The 20,777-nt window shown below is 40.6% G+C and overlaps 1 protein-coding gene across 1 annotated transcript in view; it reads right to left on the reverse strand.

The window, feature by feature from the left end:
- Window positions 1-20,777, reverse strand: part of Chd6 (chromodomain helicase DNA binding protein 6) — a 99,628-nt gene that overhangs the window by 40,591 nt on the left and 38,260 nt on the right. Inside the window, exons 13-18 of the mRNA XM_013010897.1 lie at window positions 20,401-20,544; window positions 17,202-17,457; window positions 16,219-16,429; window positions 10,425-10,620; window positions 1,489-1,653; window positions 11-190 (exon numbers count right to left, since the gene is read on the reverse strand). Coding sequence (XP_012866351.1) covers window positions 11-190; window positions 1,489-1,653; window positions 10,425-10,620; window positions 16,219-16,429; window positions 17,202-17,457; window positions 20,401-20,544 — 1,152 coding nt within the window. The remainder of the gene's footprint in view (window positions 1-10; window positions 191-1,488; window positions 1,654-10,424; window positions 10,621-16,218; window positions 16,430-17,201; window positions 17,458-20,400; window positions 20,545-20,777) is intronic.

The raw sequence follows: 20,777 nt of genomic DNA on the forward strand, positions 1-20,777 counted from the left end.
AGTCTTGTACCTTGGCAAAAGTGGACCCTTTCCCCTCAGACTGGATGGTGATGGTGTGTGTTCTTCTCTGCAGGATCTGATCTATGTCTTCTTCACAGAACTTTGAACCTTCATCCTCCTCATCCATCAAGGCTCCATAAGCACCTTTCCGGAGTAAGTCTTCCACCTCCATTTTTGAGAGCTGCTGTACCTAAACAGGTCACCAAAGACAATTCACCAAGTGGGAAAATGCATAGGTGAAAAACATCCTCAAATCTGGCTTTTATGATTGGGTTTCCAGTACCCCCACTAAAAGTACATGTCAGAAGAACAAAAAATAGGGACAACAAAACTTTGGAAAATGGACGTTCAGATAAAGGTTCTCTAAGTTCTCTCTAGGAGGACAGGCAAGCAATTCTCTACGGGAGCTCTGGAAAAAAGCCCAGCACACGATCCATAGGGCCTAACATTCTTTAGGACATTGGTTATTATCAGATGTCATAAGCCATTAAAACTATGCACCATTGAAGAGGATATATTTGACATCTTTTTTTAATATTTTAGTTTAAGCTAGTATATTTAAAAACCTCCAGATGTAACCAAATGAGCTGAAGACTGATGATTTATTCAACATTAAATAAATACATTTGTATTGGAAATGATGTCATCTGCTAACTAAAAAAGGGTCTCGTGCCAAGTGTGATCTTCTGAACTGCTTGTGGAAAACAGGAAATGGGGTTCAAAACACCCTTTCCTGGTTCTAATTAAGAATCTGGTTCTCTTTATAACAATCACAAGAGGGAATTCCACGACTACTCAGATTGAGTAACTTGAAGTGCTATACTTAGTAACATATGCATAGCTAAGAGAATACAGAACATCTGGACTAAAGACAACTCATTTAGATTCTAATTCTCAATCTTTGATGCCCTAAGCACAGAGATTAAGGAGATATTCTGCTTGGTTTGCTTATACTTTAAGACAATTTAAGAGTCTTAGCTACAATTCTTATCCTCCACCTCAAAGGAGAAAAGATTAACTGACATATTTCAAGCTAATTTACTCATTCATTATTCACTGACTATCACCATTGAACATCTTTAAAATGCTGTGCAGTGCTGAGTCCATGAGGGACTCAGAATTCACTGATCCCATTACACTATCAAGAAGCTCAAAGTCTGGATATGAGGTAAGGCTGATAATAAGTATGTGTTGCACTGGAAAGGATGCTAAGATCTACTGGTTCTAATGGGTGTGGTTGCAAACTTTCCTAAAATGGCATTGCATTTTGGACGGCCCTGTCACAGAACTGCTCCTAAGATTCCTTTATACATTTAGAAATGCAGAGACCTGACCTAGAATTAATCCCTTCTGTAGGGAATTGCGCAACAATAATGCGCAGATGCAAAATGGTCAATGTGAACCCAGAAATAGCTGTCAAGAGGCAAGCCCAGAGAGGTGCTGGCTACGTGATGAGGGCTCTTAACAGGGCAGGCCTGTTCCACTCACTCCATTGGTGCTGCCCTTTCGGTTGATGTCCTGAAGAACGGCCTTGTCCAGGCCCAGCTTCAGGCTGGCCTTGTCAAACATTTCCCGCTCGTAGGAGTTCCGGGTGATGAGGCGATACACCTTCACGGCCTTGCTCTGGCCGATGCGGTGACATCGAGCCTGGGCCTGGAAAGCAGGAGGGTCAGACACAGCACATCACTTTTAAAAATGACAGGAAGCCTGGGCTTAGAAAGTACTCACACATTTGTGGTGTGAGTGGCCAGCTCTCAGTTATATGATACAGGACTGGGTTCTGAACAGAATTCACTCATGTGTCAGCTGCTACCTTCGGGAACACTACTCACTACTGCATGGAGGGGAAAAGCAGTAAGAACAAGCCCTTTCCTCCTCGGCTGTGGACTGAGTGCAGGCACCTAGTTCAAGTGGTGCACACTCCTGGGATGCTGTCCTGCCTCTGGGAAAAGCCTCAGGGCCAGCACTACTATTTCTCCATCTTTCAGTTTTACCACAGAAAATTTCAAAATCTAAACAAAAATACAGAAAAGAATGATGACCTCTTGTGGACAGTCTTGTTCCTTCTCTACCATATTCCTAACTCTAGAATTGTGAGGAGGTATCCCGGGCAGCGTGCCTTCCTTCCTATTTCAATAGGGAAGTTTATCTAAAAATAAACTTTTTGTCTCCCACGTTGATTTTACCTGATTGTGGAGTATTTATTGATATTTTTAGGCATTTCATGTATAAAATCACTTTTAAACGATTAAATAGTTGTACAAAGGGTTCAGTTCGATGCACCATTTTACGTGTGCGATGCACCTTGATCAGTGTCGCCCCCTCATTCTTCGCTCCCCTCCCTGCCCAAGATAAACTCTGTGAAACATTCAATACTCCCACTGTATTACATCACTTTAAAAATTACTTCTTAGTACTAACAAGCAGCTCTGCTTATTTCATAATTTTTTTTAAAAATCTGGTTTGCTTAATTATATGAGGAGCCACATACAGCCTAGACAAGGCAAACAGTTGGTGAGTTGGTGCTGCAGAGCTTTCTATCTAGGTTTATTTTATTTTTTGGTGGTACTGGGGTTTGAACACAGGATCACTAGAATCATACCTCCAACTAGATCTTCCAATCATGCTGGGACTACAACCACATCCCACTTCAACTGGTTTTGTTAAATGCAATTCACTTTTTAAAGAGACCAGATATCTGTACTATGGTTTCCCATTTTGTGTTGTCAATGAACCCTCTATCTACCCCTCATGGGAGACACAGACCCCTATCTAGGAAGAAGCATGTGGCTGGTTGGCAGCTCAGGTGCACAGTTGCTAGGCACTGCCAGCACATATGTGAGCAAAGGTCTTCATGACATGGGAACACTTCATTCTCTCTCCAGCCAGATGTGGGGCAAGTGTGTAAGAAATGGTCCAGCCACAGGCAGGAGGAAGAAACTGCTTAGAACAATAATCTGGACGCTACAGGTCTGTTGATTCTAGTCCTGCTTAGTGTGTAGCACATAGAACGACACATTGTCTGAAAGGGACATGGAGGACAAATTCTGTCCTCCCTCCTATCTCAAACACAACTTAATAATTCTGGATACACACATTCTGGTCACCACAATGAATAATGAGCTTTCTTATTACAAGCACTTTGCTCCTCGGCTTTATCTCAGCCCATAATTAAGTGCTTGCCTGCCCCGGTTAAGGTCCTAAGTTTGATCCCCAACATCATAAAAACAAAGTTTAAAAAATCCTCATCAACCTCACATCTGTATTTCTTTTCCACTAGGTCGAAAAACTCAGTTCTCAACCACACCACTATTATTATCCACTGATTTGTCTTATGCCTGTCTGCCTATCATAGTCTCAGGAAAATAGTATCACCATAAGCCACTAAAAACATAATTACTGAAAATAACTTAGGGTTACACATCCTGCTACATGAATATGGTCAAGTTGTAACATTTTCTATATACACTTCAGTAGGTTTTCTGTCTGCAGTGGTGGGGTTCAAAATCCTGGAAAACTTTCTGTATAATCCAGGACTGAAAAAATGAGTAAATATCCTAAGGGTAGTAGGAGTAAGCGCTTTTGCTGTTAGAGAGGACGTTACAAATATGGAATGAAAGAAAACTAGAATAAAGTCTGTAGTGTTAGATGGGAGGAATCAAATATTAATTATCATGATTATATATGTATATGAACATATATATGTGGAGATACAAAAAGATATGGATGTTTATATATGAACCTATGGTTTTATACATATATACAGATGAATGCGTATTGTATAGATAGGTGTTTATATTTTTTTCTGTGTGCATTCTAGCTCTATTCACTAAGAAGGCCTAGCAGTAATGTCATCCTAACAGCATTGAACACATGTCAGATCTTGGTTTCTAAATGTCATTGTCTATATGATAGAGACAAATGGCTAACTGTAAGCAGAAAAAGTGAGGCAGAAAAAGTGTGGCAGAAAAAGTGTAGGGTGAGTCTGAGACACATACCAGTGGGACATACTCAATGCATGATGAACATGATCAAATTATTGGCTAAGTGTGTGGGACTATGTGAAAATCAAAGCAAGGACAGCAAACTCCATACTGACATAAATAAATAAACAGAAGAAAAACAGGAAAACTCTTCCTATAATAGAACGCCAACAATATACTCAGACAGAAAGAGAGAAACATACACACAAAGGAGTCAAAGAGAGCAAATGGGCCAAAAGTAATTGTAACAAAAATCTAAGTTAATCTAGATACAAGCAAATAAGGGCCGCAAAATAAAATTATATAAAAGTGGAAATAGATGAAAACATTAAATACAAAAAATTTGTCTTCAGGAGTTACGCTATCTACTAATACAGTCAATTGTTTAGTTTCTGAATTTTAAGAATTGCCTTTCCAATCATTAATTTAACCACAATGAAGAAAATGAGTAACACTGGGAAACAGCATTTTTATTATATACTATTATACTAAAAACTGAGCAATCTTAAACTGTGATCTTCCAGATCCTTACTTCCTCACTAGCTGGAATTACAGCTCAGAGATATCACACCTGGCTTTCTTTCACTTTCATACTTTATAAGTACAATTATTCCTTAATGAAAATATATATAATCATGGAACTTGAAAACAACCTGATAGCTCCACCAGGACTCAATCAAGTTTATCACACAGTTTCCCAGCCCATTTTCTAGGCACCTCTATTTTATTAACGAGGGACTTTTTCTATTTCTTTGGACACCCTGAAAGTGTATCTGTAGGCCTCTACTCATGGAGGAATCGAGCTACCCATGCAATAGAAACCAGTGGCTCCCTTTCAAGCATCTTTAGAGGCCTATAGTTGAACTTGAACTTCCCAGCTCCACTGTGTAAGGTGTCAATCCCATTTAAAATCCAAAGAGCATAAAACACTCTGTGTGATTCAGTTCATCACTTTTGTTCCCCTAGGGCCTAAAATAGTATCTAGGGCTCAATAAATACATCAGCTATGTCAGTGCTTCCCCCCCGGGAGGCTGGGTGAAAACAGGAAGGAGAGGTGAATCTACTGCACGGTTGAAAAAGGGTGAAAAGAGAGACAGGAGAATACTCAATAGAAGCCCGAGTTGCTGCATGTGGGACTGGTGTTCTACATGGAGCAGCTGCCTGGCTACCCCAGGTTGCAGGTACTCTTATATATTCATTCCCCTCTACATAGTCACTTTTTGTTTTCTCTACAGCAACATTCCTCGTCTTACTCATGATTTAAGATCCTTCTTACTATTTAGGCTTGAACACCACCCTAGACCATTCCGTCTAAAGTATAGTGCTCAACTTCTGTCCTTTATATGTTGCTTCATCTTATTTCATGTTTTTCATCAAGAACTTATTATCTTACTTATTTTTCCTCAGTTATTATCTGCCTGCCACCCCACAAACATGTGGAATCCCTGGCCGCAGGTAACTGCTGGCCTAGCCCACCACTGTGCCTCCAGCTCTTGTATTTTTTATTTTTATTTTTTGCCAATCCTGAGGCTTGAACTCAGGGGTGGAGCCTCTTTGTGTTCAAGGCTAGCGCTCTACCACTTGAGCCACAGTGCCACTTCTGGCTTTTCCTGAGTAGCTTATTGGAGATAAGAGTTTCATAGACTTTCTGCCCAGGATGGCTTTGAACTGCAATCCTCAGCTCTCAGCTTCCTGAGTAGCTAGAATTACATGTGTGAGGTACCAGTGCCCAACTCTCTAGCTCTTTTAATCATCCTGGTATTCAACGGACATTCATTGAATAATGGACTACTACCTTACACACACACACACACACACACACACACTCTCTCTCTCTCTCTCAAGAAATCAGAGGTTCCAGCTACCAAGTGGCAGCAGAGGAGGCAGGAAAAGGAAGCAGCCCCTTACTTCCTCGGAGCAGTGTGCAGGCTCCTGGAGGCTGGCTTCTGGTGACCACCAAGGGCTCTATCTCTTCAGGATGGACCTCTTTTCCTTCCCCAAACCCTGCTGATATGCAGCAGCTGTGTTAGACTGTGGCTATGCTCTTGATCAGGACATCAGTCCCCATACTTCCTCAAGTCTGCCTTCAGAGACTTTAGCCACAAGAAAGACATGAACTATCCAGCCCCACCACTGTTTCCATCAACCTTGCTCAACCTTAAGGAACTCTTGCCTCAATGTCAAAAACCTTGTCAGAATAAGAAGGTGTTATGAAGAGGGAGAGCACAAGAAAGTATTGTGAAGCCTGTCAACTCAATATATCACAGAGGAGGACGCTCGTGGTCTCTGTGGGATTGGCAATGATACCCAGGCCACTCGTGAGAAGAGGCCTCTGCCTCTGGGGCTGCCATCAAGTCTAAATTCCTAAGAAAAGAAGCCTATTTTTCATTTCTCGCTTTTCTTCTCAGGCTGCTGTCATTACTCTTTGCCTTTTCTTTTCTTTTCCCTCCCTCCCTCCCTTCCTTCTTTTCTTTTTTTGGCTTGAACTCAGGGCCTGGCTGCTGTCTCTGAGATTTCTTGCTAAATCTGGTGCTCTACCAACTAAGCCACAATTCCATTTCTAGCTTTTTTTTTTTGGCAGTTAACTGGAGAGAAGAGTCTCACAGATGTTTTGCCCAGGCTGGCTTTGAACAACCAGCTATCAGTCTCCAGAGTAGTTTGGATTAAAGATGTGAGCCACAGGTATCAGCTCCTTTGCTATTTCTTAAGCCCAGGTGTTAATGGAAATGTAGAAAATTCTCACTGAACTACTGGAATGGAAGCACAACTTGTGTCTTCCAAATGGTGTGTGAAAGTGATTTTATATCCTTAAGTATTCTACCCACAGCAATGCTAACAAAGACATATTAAAAGTTCAAGAGGTTGTAGCCACTTATCCGATATCTCTAGATAAGATCACCCAAATATTGGAAACTGAAAATTAATTTCCCTCTGATAATCCTGATAAAATGATAGTATTGTTGCCATCTCTTAATATTTCTAAGTAGTGCCCATCTCTCAATTTTTCTGGGAAAGAGAATTTGGGAAGGGGAAAGTGACATTAAGTTGACAAGAAAACACCACACTGGGAGTACCCCTGCCCCCACCCTCAGGTTTCTAAGAAGGAATGTAAAATCTCTCTACCTACCCCTTTTCTACCCCAAAGGCTGACTTACCTGACCAATGATATATGGGACAGAGTCTGAGACTCCCTCTCCCTTTTCTCTGAACACAGGTGTCCTCTATATATCACTGGCATGTTCAGATTTGGGTAAGTTTAACCTAAGGAAGAGGATGTGTATGTACAGGAGACTTACCAAGCCAAAGCTTGGCTATATTGAACCATAACATCTAATCATCTTTGGATTTTACTGAAGTTAATTTTTGATTATCCATGTTATGACTATGTTCTTAACTAGTTGAGAGCTAGTCATGGGAGAAAGCTCACACACACACACACACACACACACACACACACTCTCTCTCTCTCTCTCTCTCTCTTATTTTAAGGGTTACCAAACAAGCCAGGTGCTTGTGGCTCATTCCTATAATCATAGCTACTCAGGAGGCTGGGACCTGAGGATTGTGGTTCAAAGCCAGCCCAGGCAGGACAGTCTGTTAAACTCTTACCTACAATTAACCACCAGAAAACCAGAAGTAGAGCTGGGGCTCAAAGTGGTAGAGCACAATAGCCTTGAGCAAAAGTGCTTAGGTATAAGCACCCAGGTTTATGCCCCATTACTGACAAAAATAAGTTCCCAAACAAACAACGCCCCCCTCCCTACTCATATATTATATATAGCAAGTCTTAAACTTTTAAACATAGAAGAGTGACAAAATGATCAGAAGACTGATAGCCTTTTGCTAACAATAATGAAGAAGTACCAGAGAACGGCAGGAAAAATAATGTTATCTTTAGACTGCCTCGGGGACTTGCTATAATTTTGATCTAGAATGTCCCCAGAAGTCCGTATGTTAAAGGCAGTGGAACCCTAAAGAGGTGGGGCCTAGTAGGAGGGAATTAGATGTTCAGGAATCATGTCCTTGAAGGGGACACTGAATTCCAGCACCTTCCCATCTCTCTCTGCCTACTTGCCCCTGTGAAGTGGGCAGGCTGCTCCACCACCTGCTTCCCACCATGACACGCTGCCTTCCCACAGGCTCATAGGCAACAGCGCCAACTGATCATGGATTGGAAACTCCGAAACTCTGAGCCAAAAACAAACCTTTCCTCGAAGGTGATTATCTCAGGAACTTCATTAACAGTATTAAAAAGAGCTTACTAACATGGAGACCCAAGCTGACTTTGGCTGAGCCCAGCCTTCCCACAATCAGGCTAGTTCTACTTTCACGATTTTGCAGGATCCCTCTGGGATCAGTCAGGAAGCATGGGTTACCTCTGTGTGTCCTGACTGGGGACATGGACTGCCCAGTGTGAGTGAGAACTCCTGTCAACTCCTGAGCTGAAATCTTTGGAGGTATACTAAACCTTAATCACATTAGGAGAGAGGTAATTTTCAACCTGTTCACAAGGTCTTGACAGTTACATCAATGGTATGCATCTTTATGCACGCCCAGACAAATGTTTCATGACCAAACTCATTTTTCATAGGTAACAGTCTTAAGAAACAGGATTAAAAGCTCTCATTCATTTACCAAAAACAGGTAAAATGTGTGCACATGTAAACAATTTTACCTGTTATAATAGTGAACAAAGGACAGGGTCTAGTTTTCTTTTCTGATAGGGTTATGATTTTAATTCACTAGTCTTCACATTAGACTTAGCAGCAATCTTGTGAATCACTGAAGGGGCTCAGGGACTGAGTTTCTAGACACTCTCTTCTACTTTGTATCTGTAGCACTTGGGTACAAGGGAAATGGCACTGAGAGTGGAAGTATGCATTCATGGTGTTTACTGTGTCACTCTGTGTGCATTTTTCCAGCCCTCTTCCTCTTTTCTCCATCAGATCAAGTAGCAAGAGCTTATTTCATCTCTGTGGGAGACCCAGAGCTTGGACCTTCCTCTACCTATCATATCTTCTTTATAGCCCAATAAGCACTGATCCAATTTCCTATCTCTAGATCACTATACGTGTAATTCTTTTAATTCTACAACCAGTTTGGTCATATGTTAAAAAAAAAAAAAAGAAAAAGAACCACTAAGACAGTATTTCTTCCTGAAGGATAAGATCTTAATAACCAAGAAAACAGAAATCCGCCAATCAATATCTAGTCTAGAAAAGCAAGAGTTGAAGAATTCTAACTCTAGTTCTGACTTGATCTGTCATTTATCGACAACCTCACTCATGAAGTTTTTGTTACTCATTGGGATCAAAGCTGCCACCTGGGATCAACTCTGTTAACAGTCTTTTTTTGGTTTCTTCACTCAAGCCTGAGCACTAGGGAAAGTTCAGAAACTGACTTGGCACACTTAAAATTTATACTATCTATTTCAGTTTGGGCTTCATGATTCCCTATTCATCTTCTGCCAGTTCCCCCAGCAGTGCATATTTCTAAACAGCCATCCCAAAGTTTCTTCCTTTTCCCCAGATTTTCTTCTGGACAGCCCCACCTGGCTGCTACACATACAAATCAGATCACTTCACCTTCTCCATCAGTTTGGACTTTCTTGCCTTTTCCATTTCTCAGCAAATTAGTATTGCAAATTATTCAAATCAGTAATGCTTACATTTCACCTAGGAGATGTATAGAATTCTAAAACCTTTGCATCTTGCTGTATTGCTCCAATTTTTTTCCTAGATATCTATCCATGACTTTCCAGCTAACATGACTTCAAACTTCAAACTAGCCCCTCATCTTTGGTTTCTTACATCATAATCTTCTAGGTAGTCTGCTTCGCAGTCAGGTAAACATCATAAAGGAATAAAAATCTTTATATCTGTCAAGGACTTAGTGATCTGTCTGGGGTTGGCAAACATGTAATGTCTGCAGAAAAATTTAGGTTTTGTGGACTATGAGATGTGGATGATGATGATGATGATGGTGTGTATGGGGGTGGGGGGTAAGAAGTGCCTCCACCACCCACCACACCACAGAGAGTAACTGACTAGTGGGAAAGCCTCCATCACCACGCCACACCATGGAAGACAACTGAGTAGCAGCAGTACTTCCATCACCCCACCACACCATGGAACTTTCCCATCTCTTTAATTCATTTACTGTTTATGATATATGCCCATCAAACAAAATGAAGGAAAGTGCCAGATACCTTTATACTTGATAAGAGTAACAATTTTGCTCTGCACTTGGGGAAGAGGCTACTGTCTGGTTAGTGGGGAAGGATCAACAACTACTACTTATTTGGTTTCATCCCTTGACTAAGGCCCAACCCTGTCACCATAGCACTGGGTGTGATACAAAATCTATAGCCAAGTCAGACCCTGTTGGGATACTCTGGGACTCAGGGCAACTAAGATAAACAGCAATCATCCTAATGGTTACCTGCAAGTCATTTTGTGGGTTCCAGTCAGAATCAAATATGATGCAGGTATCAGCAGCCGTGAGATTAATCCCCAGGCCTCCCGCTCTGGTACACAGAAGAAAGACAAAGCGGTCTGAGTCTGGCTTACAGAACCGGTCGATGGCTGCCTGGCGCAGGTTTCCCCGTACTCGCCCATCAATTCGCTCATAGGTGTATCTGAGGGGACCCAAATGAATGAAAGCCCAGGTGTTAATCATGACTTCAGTGGAGAACAGAAAACAATGCAGTAAGCTGTTGCCCAATGGTCTTAAATCTATCATGTCTAAGTTTAGACAGCAGTCTACAAAGCAGGGCAAACACATCACACTACATTGTAGAATTCTTCCCCACTCCCAACAAAGAAAAAGAAAAAAATAAAACAGAAAATCAGCTGTAAATTAATGAAGGCTAGAAGAATTGTAAACATAAAATACAGACATCCAACACTGATCCCAAATAAGCTGTCCAAGTAACTTATTTTCAAGAATGTCAAATAGTTGCAATGCCTTAAATCATAAGGCCAGGAAATACAAATATGAACCTTTCACACAGACTTTCGGTAATGCTCAGAACAAGAACTCAGCATTCTTATCAGACTCCAGCTGCACAGGCTAACTGGAAGTTATAAGAAAACTGTATTGCCAGGCCTGTGTGGGCCACATCCAGCCTACAGTTCCTGAAAGCTTTAGAGGTACACAGGAAAACCTTCAATTTTAAAGATAAAAGTCAAGGTCTTCTCAGCTTTATGTTGCCAAGCAAGCAAGATCAATCACAGGAAGGGTTTCTAAGGTGTGCTGGGGGCAGGGAGACTGAAGATTAATTGAGGGAGTAATTAGTGAGAGCGCAAAGCAGAATATCAGGAGAAAGGCTTTATGTACCTCTGTGGATAGGTAAAGAAGGCAGACAAAATGGTGAGGGTAAAGAGAAAAGGCAATGAAGATATCAGTCATGCCAGTACTTCCATTCAGAAAAAAAAATACAGAAAGGATCTTTATGGTGGAGATGAGGAAATTAATACAAGATTCAGCAGCAATCTATTCTTTCTCAGTTGAATTTTATTACTTGCTTATATATTTGCCTGACAACAAATGAATTAATATGTGGTACATTACTCTGGATTCAACGCATAAGCAAAAACTGGCTCATCCAACAGAATAGGAACCTGGTGAAGGAAAAAGAGCAAGCTATCCTAAACCCAACAACAGCTAAGACCATGAACCTTGGGGAAAATTCCTGAAGCCCAGAATTTGGCTGGGGAGACCTGGGTGGGGGAGAGGGGGAGAATCAGATCTCTAAAACTTTGAGAAGTTAATTGTTAAGATTGTAAAGATAGATATTCTAGAGGTAGATATGTAGATAGCTTTAGAAAACTAAATTTGGCAAGGTGTTTCTGACTTTCTTGAAGAAAAAGAAAAGCCATGTAAAGAAATCAAGGAAATATACTACCAGACCAACTCAGACCTATTACGGACACATAGAAAAGAAACAAGTCTGAAAATACTGATTTTTTTTTTTCTTTAACAAAAAGCTACAATACAGCCGGGTGCCGGTGACTCACGCCTGTAATCCTAGGTACTCAGGAGGCTGAGATCTGAGGATTGCGGTTCAAAGCCAGCCTGGGCAGGAATGTCCGTGAGACTCTTATCTCCAATAAACCACTAGAAAACTGGAAGTGGCACTGTGGCTCAAGCAGTAGAGTGCTCAGGGCACTTGAGCTAAAGAGCACAGGGACAGTGCCCAGGCCCAGAGTTCAAGCCCCACAACCGACAGAAAATAAAAAAACCTGCAATACAACTATACCTGGAAGAATGGATTTTTAAACACTGTTGTTACTTTTTTAATTAGAATATGAGAACTATAGTGGCAAACAAAACAGGACTGTCCTGAGGCATACCAAAAAGATTCTGTTTCACAGATGAAGTTAATGTTTGCATTCTACCACTTATAACAACCACAACAATAGTAGTAGTAAGTTTTGAAGTGTCTGCTCTGGGCCAGACATTGGCACACACTTGAAATGGATCATTATATTTAATTTATACTATAGTTCTTTGAGGTAGTTTCTATTATCATTTCCCACTTTGTACTTGGCAAATCTTCAAAACAACAACTTGCTCTGTCACCTTGCTGTAAGTAGGTTGAAGCTCCAGCTCTGACTGGTGGATTTCATGCAGTTCCACTTGGCTTAAATATTTGTAAGTTAAGCCGGGTGCCAGTGGCTCACGCCTGTAATCCTAGCTACTCAGCAGGCTGAGATCTGAGGATCAAGGTTCAAAGCCAGCCTGGGCAGGAACCAGAAAACCAGAAGTAGCACTGTAGCTCAAGTGGTAGAGTGCTTGCCTTGAGTTGAAGGGCTGAGGGACAGTGCCCAGGCCCAAAGTTCAAGCCCCATGACTGACCCCTCCCCCCCAAAAAAATTGTAAGTTAAAGAAAATTAAAGACACTACTAGTTTGGAAACAGGTGACTCTAATCGAAAGGAGAAACAGAAACCACACCTACATATCACAATGGTTTGCTAAATCAGTGCTCCAAGGATCTGTGATGGTTTAGTCTGGCCAAGCATGTGGTACAGATGAAGCTGCACAGGACTGAGAATTCAGAGCTTGAGATCTACACTAAGCAACAGCCCCCATCCAGGGACCCCATGCATAATCGATGCTCCAGGCAGAGGACTCAATGCTCTGTGACAAGACACCCTGGCATCAGAGAGGAGCCAGAGGCCCCTCGGTCTAAGGCAGGCTGGGAACTAGCATAGCATTTGGAGAAGAATTCAATAAATTGCAATGATGTGGTTCAGCCATACCTAAGGGAAAGAAAAATCCCATAAAATTAGGTAAGTGCTCTGCCAGCTATGATGTAACAAGGGTTTTCAGAAATGAAATTTATGCAGGATGACTGGAACAGTAATTCTCATTTCTGTCACTTGTTTAATTCTGAGGAGTGGTCTCAAAGAACACAAAACTAAAACTGGAATTATTCGAGCTCTTTTAAATTATTCCTCGCTGCCCTGAGTGAGCCAGATCTTTTGGCTCTGCCCTCATTCCTGTGTGAGAGTCTGGCATGGAATTAAGTGGGAACAAAACCAAACTGACAGCTGGAGAGGCAAAGAGCCTCAAGAACAAAGAAAACCTTGAGGGCTAATAAGTCTGAATGAGGAAATCAGACACCATAAAGTTTTCCACCCTGAACTTCAGCACAGCAGCAATTAACCCTCTGTGACAACTGTATTTTGAATGAGATCCCAAGGAGCTGATGTGGCTCATCAAACTGTAATTCTGAGTCATTGTCAAATCTCAACAAGAAGCAGGTGGCACTATGGAAAAACCTCTGAGGACTGGCTGGGGGGAGGAAAGTGACAAGTTTTTGGCATTAAAAAATGTTGACCTCAGAAATCTTGAAGGGAAATGAAGAATTTTTTTGTCTCTCAGCAATAACCAGTTGGAAAACACACATATTATGCACACACATGCAGAGGCAGGGGAGAAAAGGAGAATGAACAAGAGTTCACAACCAATAAAAACATCTAATATGTTCAGGATGAAACTCAGGAAGAAATACAGAACTGGTAACGTGACACTGGAGCATTGGTGACAGGTTTTACTGCTGCATTCATAATACCAACAGAGGTCTGTACAAAAGACTTGAGTAAGAAATGAGCATAATATATTCCGATTTTGCAAACATGTTACTCCTACACTACTTAATGTGTAAGAGCCAACAGAAATCCCACCACATGGATATATGCCTATACATCTATAAACATTCATTTTCTGGAGCTGGGGTCTTGAGTGGTCACAGGTTTAAAGAAAAAGAAATTTCTAGAATAATACACAAGAGCAAAAGAATAGAAGCACTGTCAAAAGAACAGAAAGGCTAGTACAGATCTCACTTTGTTTTTTATTTTTTGTGGACAGTATTTTATTTTATAAGGATAAGGTAAATAAAAGATGACTAGTGAAAAGTAGAAAACAGACACATTTGGAAAGAAAAGAAACTTCCTTTAATGTCATTAACCAAAATAATAGAAAGAATGGAAGGTGAAATACAAAAAGAAAACAAAAGAAATCCAGGTAAGGATTATGAGTGAATGTCACATTTAATTTGTTGATTGGTTCAAATCTTTAGTAAAATGACATTAAAACATATAGCCCTTTCCTCCCAACAAATCTATAAATAGAAGTGGCAACATTCTAGAAGGTAGGAAGCATGCCAAGTGGTATTTGATTGGGAAGAAATGCAGAATCCCAGGCAAAACTCAGCCTAACTTAATACTGCAGAATATCACACATCTTAATACTGAGAATATCAGACATTGGTATCACTAGATACCTGAACAGTCTTGAAAACAGAGTATCTAATGGAATATTTGTATCCATTACCCTTTAGATGATCCATTCTAGCCTTGAAGAGGATAAAAGAGGATAACTACTCTGAGAATCTCTGAAACTGAAACATAGGTCTGAAACTGAAAATAGGGAAGAGAGACCCCTATCCTGTCTCCTCCCTGTCCCCATAATCAACTTAGAACAGAGTCAAGGGCTTCCACTCTTTAGGTAGGAGAAGAAGAGTCAAAAATCATCGACACTGGAGGGTTCCCAGTGAAGCAGCCCAGATGGATGAATAGCTCTCACATGTACAAAATGAAGTTCACAGTCAAGAAGCTCCATTCATAAGCCCAGAGCTTCAAAGAAACAATGGCTCACCATCTGATGGCCAAAGACACCAGACAACAAGCAAAGTCCCTCATCTGAATCACAGAGGCTTAGTTTCTGCTCTTGTAGGGCTAACCCTCTAGCAAAAAAGACACAGTCTATGCAAAATATAAAATAACAACAATAGAAAAAAATAAATGAGTAGTAAAAACTGACTTGAAGGTACTAGAGAGCCACTGCCTGGCTTTGAAAACTGTAGCCAAACTTCAAATACCCACTGTCACCTTCAGATTGCTGGTGTGTATCAGTGTCTGAATGTTGGAGGTACAGTGTATGATTTAACAAATGCAAACTAATCACATACCCACAGTTTTCACACCTGCATGAGAACCAGAAGTCAGGTTCAAAGAATTATATAAGCATCAATAAAAGAATAAACTGAGAAGCCACAGCTAGTATGTCATATAATGTTAGAGGGCCGGCTGAGTGAATATGGAGATAGAGATCCTTTTCTTTTTTTTTTCCCTTGGTGGGGGGGGGTCCAGTCATGGGGCCTGAGCTCTGGGCCTGGGCGCTGTCCCTCAGCTCTTCAGCTCAAGGCTAGTGCTCTACCACTTGAGCCACAGCGCCACTTCTGGCTTTTTTCTCTTTTGCTTATGTAGTGCTGAGGAATCGAACCCAGGGCCTCATGCATGCAAGGCAAGTGCTCTACCACTGAGCCTACCACCTTCCCAGCCCCTAGAGATCCTTTTCCTGTGAGTTGTTAGCTCATGTGTTCAGAAATCTGATGTCATATTGCTCTTATTATTAAGCCACACAAATGTTAAAACACTTAGTTTCTTATTCAATATTATGTTAATTTTGCTTCTTCCAACTAAAGTGAATATACACCATCGTGGAATTTTTCTGAAGCAAGAGACTCCATATAGCTTCCATATAAGCTATGATATTTACTTTGAACAGTTAAGCTTGCGTCTGTTTGGTAATACAATTAACTCTGAATTTTAATATTTAAGGGAAGAATCTCTTATCATTTTTTAATGTTATGTTGTTACAGCAGCATATCTGAATGGATCAGTGAATGAATGCCCAGTGCTGGATCAGCACTCTGACAAATCTCACCTCCTCTGGATGAGATAATCTTCCAAGATGTCAAGGCAGCGCACCATTTGGGAGAAGATGAGCACTTTGTGGCCACCTGCGATCAGCTTAGGGAGCAGTTTATCTATCAGCACCAGCTTCCCTGCTGCCTGGATCATGGCCTGCAGCTGAAAGTCAGAGGCATCAGGGCTGTGGGTTTTTCGGAAATCTTCTAGAATTTTTTCCTCTGCCCCTGTAAAGCAATGGAACAAAACTCTTCTTTAAACAAAAGTGTAAGTGTAAAAACTGTTCTCTGCTTTACAGAACCTGAGAAAAATGAAGGGGGTTTAAGTCCTGGACTCTCAGTCCAGTGAAAACATGTTGTGCTCCTGGTCTGAGCCAGGCAGGCCACCTAGTAAAGGACGAGAATTCCTGCCAGAAAATGAAAGGACTGAAATGTCAAACACTCAGGTAAGGAAATCTCAACTGTTGGCAGAAGTCCTGCATACTTGTAGTCATCACAAGATTGCATTTTGATGTACAAATTTCTCAAAAGTTTCATTAAAAAAAAAACCCAAACAACAACAAAATAAACTTTGCCCAAATCTTCTCTAAGTAGTATAGTTAACTGTTTTAATTTATCTAGAGGTTTAACCTCATTGCAGAATTGCCATCCGATGAAGTGATATGACACATTGCCATGCACTCAAGTGTCTGAGCTCTAGTTTGTACAGTCTACTGTATGAAAGGGCAGCAAATTGCTGAGTGCTGACATCTGCTCCTGGGAAGCCGGGTTCAGAAGAACTGTGGGGGCTCAACATTGGTTCATTCCAAACTTAGCTCTGCAAATTTATAAGCTATGGTACTTAAGATAATCAATCAACTTCTCTGAACCTGAGTTCTATATTATGAAAAAGGTATGTTCTAGCATCTAATGAAAACTTGTACATGAGATCTTTGCTTATCACTGGCTTCTGGCAGAGGCCTGTGCTGCTGCTGAGTTACTTCCTGCTGGCCTGACTCACCATTGATCAGGTAAGGATGGTTGCAGCACTTTCTCAGCTCCATCATGGTATTGATGAGGTTGGGCATGTTATGCTGATTTGCTCCCTTTGTCAGGAAGGAAAAGTTTTTCTCCAGGATGGCACGGTAGTACTTTTTCTGAATATTGGTCAGTTCTACTTCAATGATTGTCTCTTGTTTGGGAGCCAGGTTCTTTTCCACATCATCTTTCAGGCGCCGAAGCATCATTGGTTTTAGGATAGACTGCAGTTTCTTTACCTGTTCAGGGAAATGACATCTATTTAACTGCCTCAATTCTAACTGAAAGATTGTTGGAGCAGTCCAACCTTCACTATAATCTTTTCAATGTCTAATCATAGTACTGTGCAGCACACTAAAAGACCATGGATTGATTCCTGAAAATAGGGAGTTTGCCACAATACTGGAAGAAAAAGGGGATCTGGTTTTAATGCACAATTAAATCACCAAGGACCTATGTGGCAATTTCACAAGATAAAAAGGGAGAAAGATAGAAGACAGCTCCTATTCTCTAAGATAGAGAAAGCAAGCTTCTCTCACTGTCTCTTAACACGCACACACACACATACACACACATACATGCAAGCACAGCAATAAAGTAAGAATATTTTAAGCCTTGTTAGGAGGTACAAATGATACATAACCAAGGAAAGACTTGGATGCTGAAAGAATGGAAGAGGAATTCAAGGCAATCTGGAAATGGAGTCCTCCTATGCCTTTTAAGAAACAGCAGCAGTGTATCTGTTTGGGAGTCCCAGTGTGTGAAGAATTAAGTGTTTACAGTGACATCTCCCATTTCATCATGGGAGCTGTCACATCAGGGGCATGACAAGCCTGAGAGCATTCATAATTTACTATGATTTTTTTTTTTTTACTTCATCTGACAGCCCATTCCTGGATAGAGACATCCACTCACATGACCAAACCAGCAAGGTAACTTGATTCCTCTTCCAGGAAGACAATGACAAGGTTTCAAAGGTAATGCACCTAAGCTAACCTAAGGCTAAAATAAAATAATGGTAAGATTAATCCAGATGGGAAAATAAGATAGGAGAAAATGAAAGTAAAAAGAAATCAAGTTTCAAGTAAGAAAGGGCTATTCAAAATTTTAAAAGGGGCAAAATCTTCTGTGGCAATGCTTCCTGAAGAAATATAACATGAGTAGCTTAGGAGACTCACTAAAACAGGTTTTAGACAATGTATATACTTTCTTTAGAAATAGATGGTTTCCACGGCTTTTACTTAATGTGTTTTAAAATACAGAAGCAAGGGTAAAATGGTGGTTGTCAGAGACTGGTTTAAGGTGTGGAGTTTGAGTGATGTTGACTGAATAATAAATGCAAACTTCAGATAGAAAGAATAAGTTCAAGAGATCTGCTGTATGACATAGTGACTAGCATTAATAATGTACTCTTGGTGGCTCCGAGAGTGGACTTGGAGTGTTCTCAATACAAAGAATAAGTAGGTGAAGTAATGCATGTTAATTAGCTCAATTGAGCCAATCTACCACATTATAAAATATATCATTTTTGTCAAATAAGACATAACTTTTAAGTAAATAAAATAGACATTTGATGCTATTTTAATGGTTTTATTCTGACTAAACCAATTTTAAATCTAATTATTTTAAAGACTTTGATTTTACCAACCAAGGGCATTCAGGAATCAAATTCCCCAAACAGGCGAGGAGTCACTATGTAAGAGCCCAAGAAAAAGACACAACTAGCTAATGTTAAAGATAGGGACAAATGTCAACCTGCCACATGCTGGGTTCAGCTTTTGCCCTTCACTTGGTTCCTACCTTGAATCATTTAGAGTATACTATATGCCAGACACTGTGCTGGTCAATACAACAAACACAACTTTTGGAGAAGATGTGGCCTTGTCCTCAAGGAGATCATTGTCTAGAAGAAGAAAAAATGCATACCACAAATTCAGTGCGATGGGAGAAGAGGATGTTATTTCTAATGGTCCAAAATGGAGGACAGGAGCTGGCTTTTGAAGGACCAACAGACACTACAAATGCAGAGGGAATTATGTTTGATTATTTGCTAATTTCCAAGTGTGACTTGTATCCCGAGTAGAAAGAAACAGAATAGATCCATATTCTTGACATTGTTAGTAAATTTCCAAATTCACTCCCACACTTCGACTACATCAATTTAGCAGATCCAACGATGTCATTCCAATAGTACAACCATGCATGATTTCTACATTAGCTATAGATTCTTCAATATGCCATCTGAGACTTTCCCAACAATTACATACTTGCAAACCACTCAGGGCTTTGGATACCTCCCAATTCATCCTCCTATTTTCAGCTTCACCAGATGATACCACACTTCCTGGCTCTGGTTTGCTGGGACTTTTCTTATGCAAAGTAGTTACCACCTCTCTTCTCTCTCTACCTGTTGAAAACTTATCTATCCTAAAAGTGCATGTGGTCGTTCTTACTAGGCTCTTTCTTGCTAGAAAGGCATTCTACACTTCAGCTATGCCCCTAGTCCTTTCAGATAGAGTCTTATATTTTTACAATCTTCCTACTATTGTCTCCTGTGTAGCTAGGATCACAGACATGAACCACCACACCTGACTTTTGCTCCTCCCCCGTTATTTCTTCCTCTTAAGACATTTAAACCCGTCTGACTTATTTCTGTAATTCTCATAGAGACTTTATCAGCAGTAGATATTTATTAATATTGGTTGTTTTGAATTATCTTTAAATCTGACAGACTTGACTATGACCTTCAAAAACTGAGGAAATACACTTAATCTGGACATAACTGGATTTAGTCAACTACTTTAGGCACACAAGTGCATTCTTTTTCTCATTCCCAGTGCACTGTACAATAGTTAAGACAGGGAATTTGTTGCAGATTATGAGAAAGAATGAGGGATGAGGGAAGAAGAAGGAAGTACCATGTTCCTGAGGTCTCAAACGTACAAGGGAGCTCAGTGAAGCAGACCTAATGTACTAACCTAAGATACAGTGGATGCTAACTCATCTATGCTCTGCAGCAACTAATAATTGGGTGGGCCCTGTCCAACATAAAGAAAACCACAACATAAAAGACACACTAATCATTTTACCAGATGTGGAAACTTGCTCAATTCTCCATGACTTCTTTTTCCCTGGCATAAAGGTAACCATCATGTCTCCTTGATCCTTCAGCCCCTTATTACCTGTTCTTCTGTTTTCAGATCTCCAAACTCCTCCAAGAAAGCAGTCTCTGAAGGAAACTGTGATGGCTCCAGAAAATTCAGCAAACTAAAGAGTTCTTCCACCGAGTTCTGCAAGGGTGTTCCAGTGAGCAGCACTTTATGTTCCTGCATAGATGACAAGGATATGATGAAACGTGTTTGAGGCACACAAGAATACATTTTACTGGGGAAAATTAAGTCGGGGACTCTGTGCTCGGAGGTAATTCTATCCTGCTTTAACGAAAAGTCAAGGTGTCAGCACTTCACAGGAGTATACTCATTAACAGATCAACTTTCCTTTCATATTGAGTTCAGCAGCAATTTCTATCACTAAAGTTCATACACTCAGAATCTGAAAG

The sequence above is a fragment of the Dipodomys ordii genome, unplaced genomic scaffold (genome assembly GCF_000151885.1).
Source record: "Dipodomys ordii isolate 6190 unplaced genomic scaffold, Dord_2.0 Scaffold13, whole genome shotgun sequence".
Taxonomy (NCBI): Eukaryota; Metazoa; Chordata; class Mammalia; order Rodentia; family Heteromyidae; genus Dipodomys; species Dipodomys ordii.